Source organism: Sinocyclocheilus grahami, unplaced genomic scaffold (assembly GCF_001515645.1).
Source record: "Sinocyclocheilus grahami isolate Dianchi unplaced genomic scaffold, SAMN03320097.WGS_v1.1 scaffold12671.1, whole genome shotgun sequence".
Taxonomy (NCBI): Eukaryota; Metazoa; Chordata; class Actinopteri; order Cypriniformes; family Cyprinidae; genus Sinocyclocheilus; species Sinocyclocheilus grahami.
The window spans coordinates 865-5,890 of NW_015514539.1; the positions used below are offsets into that span (position 1 = coordinate 865).

General features: G+C 36.2%; 1 protein-coding gene across 1 annotated transcript in view; it reads right to left on the minus strand.

Moving 5' to 3' along the window:
• Positions 1 to 4,473, minus strand: part of LOC107578906 (polypeptide N-acetylgalactosaminyltransferase 2-like) — a gene marked incomplete at both ends in the record, with an annotated part of 5,315 nt that extends 842 nt beyond the window's left edge. The window contains 4 exons of the mRNA XM_016264809.1: positions 1,131 to 1,252; positions 2,580 to 2,645; positions 3,599 to 3,666; positions 4,375 to 4,473. Coding sequence (XP_016120295.1) covers positions 1,131 to 1,252; positions 2,580 to 2,645; positions 3,599 to 3,666; positions 4,375 to 4,473 — 355 coding nt within the window. The remainder of the gene's footprint in view (positions 1 to 1,130; positions 1,253 to 2,579; positions 2,646 to 3,598; positions 3,667 to 4,374) is intronic.
• Between the last annotated feature and the right edge of the window lie 553 nt (positions 4,474 to 5,026).

Genomic DNA, 5,026 nt, shown 5'->3' on the forward strand with positions numbered 1-5,026 from the left:
TGTATAAAGCAATTCAATAATACGAAACATTCTGTAGATATGGGTAAAAACTATGCTTAACAATAGCTGATACTTTGAAATTTATCACAACAATTTTTTGGTGGTAGTTTGTGTTTAGGCGAGTGCTGATATAAAGCTGGAAGAACTCAACCTAATGACAACTAATGATGAGTGGATGCAAATGTGAAAAATGTCAAGAACCATTAAAAACAGATTCAGTAAGAGTTCAGCTCTTGGCTAGATCTACTCTTAAATTTAGACAGCATATTTCCGCTCATGCACACAAATGTTTTCAATTATAATAATTATTTTGCTTCAATGTAAGTTCTGTGTAGAGGTACTTCTCCAGAAGCTGGACAACATTTAATTCATGCTCTGTATAATCATCATAATGAAGCACTCGGATAAATTATGGGGTCACTAACTCCACAATTTGATTATGTGCTTATCTGGGTCATCCAACTGAAAATGAAGACACCTAACAATATAAATGAGGTTATGAAACCTCTTAATACATTTATGCCTATAATTTATACTTTCAGTGTCTTGTACTTTGTCCCTGTTATTTATTTTGTGAGTCAAAAGCCTTGAGGCAATTTCAGAGTAATTACGTGTGCCTAAAGACACAACTGAAGCAAATATTACTTTTAGGTCAATCTGATCCTGATCCAGAACGGACCTGCACATCCGCAATTGGGGTGTATTTGCTTGCATTCAACACACCTGTGCACACACACTGCGGTCTTATCTATATACTGTACTAACACACCGTGTTGAATGACACTAGTTTCCCACCACAATTGATTTTAAGGCTTGTTTGAGAATTGTTGGCAGTCATCAGCAGGATTGGATACAAACAGGTGTAATGATATGGCACTGCAAGTAAAGTTTGTGCGTCAAGACAGGCAGCCAAAGAAAACAACTTCTCATCTACTCTTCTCTTTTATCATCTTGGCCTGACATTTGCAATTGCAGTGAGCTGCTAAATGTCCACTGCTGTAATAAACATGTATGTTTATAGCCTCCAAAAGCAATGGCTAATTTGCCAAATCTGAGAACCATAAGACCCAATGTTTTGCTGCTTGTCAGAGAAAGAAACAACAAGACAGAGAAAGAAAAACATGGCTGACCTCAGCAACCCTTTCTAGCAGGGGCTCCAACCAGTGTTCATTACACTCGCAGTGGCTGTCAAGGAAGGTTAGTACACTGGCCGTGGCCGCATCCGCCCCTCTGACTCGGGATCGCATCAAGCCTGAAACACAACACACAACCACAGGATTGAGACTCAAGGCACTGATGCAATCTGAACTATGCAGAAGGTTATTCTCCCTGTGTTCTGACCTAATGATCTACACACAAGTGTGCAGGGAACCATAATGATAGTCCAACATACAGATGTCAAAAGTACTGGCATTTTGAGTACTTCACAAGTTTGGTAAATGAGATTTTGGAAAAAGTAATGATATGATGCCCATTTATTATGTCTGTTATTGGTGAGGTATTAGGTCAGTTCTGTCTGAAGGGAATGTATACAAGTAGACAAAAATCACCTATTGAACATGAGCACAAAGTTAAACCATAATAGGGAAAAAGGAGTACCTCTGACAATTTCATCATATCTAATCATCCATTTCATTTTACATTTAATTCTTTTTTAAAATTATTTCTGAATGTTTATTTGAATACTTTATAATGTTGTTAGACACCTGAAATAACCTTTCATTTGTACACTGCTAGTAATTTTTTTTAACTTATTTTATTACCAACAATTTATTATAATGACTTGAAATAAAACATTAAAAATAGCACACAAACACACCAAATAAAAATCAAGCAAAACAAAAAAAACCCCACCACCAAAATGCTGTCACCATACCAATGTATTTGGATCTCAGATACTGTATGACCACAAGGCACAAAATAAGCAAAGAAAAATCTTCCTATCTCTGAAATATCTAGTGTCTTATGTGGAGACCTAAGAATTGATTTTCAAGCACAGAGAAACATTAAATATTAATTAACCAGTTTGGTTCTTTTTAACAACAAAATCTATATGATCTTAATGAGCTGTTTTTTTTTTACCATTTTTTTCACATCTTGACACTCACAGTCAATCTAACATTAATTCACTACAAGCTTTACCAGGGACTGAAGTAACACACGTTCGTTGTTTCCTTTACTAACGAGTAATTTGTGTTTTTAAAAAAAGAAAACCTTTGAAAGGCTTTGGATACGAATAAACAAACTGCAGTTTTGGCTACAGAACAGCATTTTTTGCTTGACAGATCTATAAAACGCCTTCCAAAAATACACTCCAGCTCGTAACAGACCATTTGATTTCTCTTCTTTTATCGTCTCCATATTTGCACCTATGAAGTATGCAGTGCTTTTAATGACTTCATGCTGAGGCTGGTCACAATTAGTAGCAAAAGTAAAACTTCAGCTAGTTTTAATAGATGCCTAGATTTTAATGATCAAACAAGAGCTGCTAGTAAAGACCCACTGGTCCTTACATATTAACTTGGGTGTAGTTTTGATTAACAATGTTACTGTGATTCAGAGGGTTATAAATCACTTACCCTCTCGACGATCGTTCCGTAGGACTCTGACTTTCTCCATTTTTCCAAGTAAGGCACCATCTTCAGCTGAAAGCCCAGAGAAAACAATGCGTCAGCTCAAGTGTTCAGGGCAATACATCTCTTCTATTATATATGCCGTAGTTAATATACACAGGAGGAATGTGGTGTATATTACACAAAGATGTGCCAGTGGGCAAGTTGTGTCACTTCCTTAATCCAGAAAAAGTCTGTGCACAATTTTGTAAATGTCACCATATATTTAGAAAGGGCACATCATGAACAGCTTGCTACAAACTTTTTTTGGCAAAGAAAAATTCACTAGAAAATGATCAAGGATTTATTTTTTTTTGCCACAGTTACATCCTGAAGAAGCTACTTCATCCCAAATTTAAAAGAAATGAAAAGGTAGAAGCATAATCTCATATTTTCTTGAAACCTTAATGGATTTAATTTTTGACATATCTATGACCATAAGTTACAAAACACACTGAAATATAATCAGGTGCATTAGTTTTACCACCACCAAATGAAAATGCAGTTAACAGTTCTGAAAGAGCGTTATATCCAAAAAGAAAAGACCATTTTCAAATGGCAATATGAAAAAGCAGGATCACAATTCACACATGTAAAACCACAGAAGTCCAGTGCCTGTCAGGTTCCCTGCAGCAGAGCGTTATAAAGGAGGGCAGCATTGCCTTCAGGACAGGGTTCACACAGAGTTCAGACATCTGAAGAAGTCAAACCATAGGTTTGCCATCCAAAAAACAAGTGTGATGGGTTGAGGACTCGGGAGAGACTTTTTATACAATCATACAAATCTCAGTTGCACTGTTGCCATGTTCTGCTATTCAGATGCACTTTATGATTTATGGTGAGAAAGGATGAGTGTGCAATGATAAAATAAGAAACACTGACCTAATAACATGAGGAGCACGAAACAGTCTATATATGGTTGTGAGATGATTTATATAGTTCTGTACCATTTGGGTTGATTGGGGGTTAAAGTTCAAAACACTTACGGTTGTCACTGTAGTCATCCACCAATATGACCTCTTTGACCAGATGAGGAGGACTCTTCTTCAGCACACTGAAGACAGGGAAAGAGGAAGGGTTGAATGGATGTGAATGTTTAGAAGTGCAGAAAGAGCAAGAGATTTTAGCCTAGATCTTAGCTGATATGCCAAAGATAGAGGTACACTATCATTCAAAAGTTTAGGGTTAGTAAAATTGTTCTTATAAAGAAACTATTTTAATTTATTATTCAGCAAAGACTCATTCGAATAATCAAAAGTGACAGTAAAGCAATGTTTCTTGTAATAATATTTCACAATATTACTTTTTACTTTATTTTTGATCAAATAAATGCAGCCATGGTGAGCATAAGGTTTCTTCAGAAGCCTTCAAAAAAATCTTACCGATAATAAACTTCTGAACAGTAGTGTACTTCTGTACTAAAGTGTATATGTGACAAAATATTCTGTATTCACCACCGTAGACATTAGTAATACTGAATTACAAAAAAAGAAAAAACATGCACTTAATTTGTTGTGCTTTAATACTTACAGTATACTTTTGTTAAAAAAAACTTTAAAAACTTTAACCAATGTTTACTTGATTAAGAAATACTGCAAATTTTATATTCATATTTTAAATAGAAGAGTGTGCTCAATAAGGGTTTTGCTATATCAACGTTAGTAACAAAAATAGTGAAATTTCACTGGCATTGACATCAAAATTTTGGTATGGTGACAGTCATAATGCAGTGAACATTGTTATTCGACATGGGACGTCCCACCTGATCACAGTGCGCAACAGGGCTGAACGGGCCTCATTGTGGAAAGTGATAACCACACTGGACGCAGAAACATCTGTCCTCCACTGTTTGTGACGACAACTGAGAGAAAGAAAAAAGAAGATAAATTAAGAATTATTTAGAAAAATAAAACTCCTCTTGCATTTTTTAAATGCAAGAAGTTTTATACATTGCAAAAAAGTCACTCTTTAAATTTACATACACACACACAAAAACCGCTAACCCTACGGAGAGACACACCCTATATCATAGGGGTAAACTAGAGGGTTTGACGTGAGTTTATTCAACATGGGCCAGTAAGCAATAACCTAGTAACCACCTAGAACCAACCTCGCAGGACACTTAGCATCATGGCAGCAAGTTTGATGTGGACAAACCAGTATTTCTTCAGAAAATGTAAAATTCTAGTTTAAGTTAATGCAACTGAAAACATAAGAAGACTGGTGGTTTCTGTATTGAAGAGAAGTGAAAACCCACTGTCACACTGCTACACCTGCATGCAGTCTCACACCCTCAGAGGAGCTCAAAGCCCACATTCATTTAATGCTTCACTGAGGCTGAGATGGACAGGAGGTCATGCATGCTTAAACTCTCTGGACTTGCATCTCCAAACACACACACACACACACACACA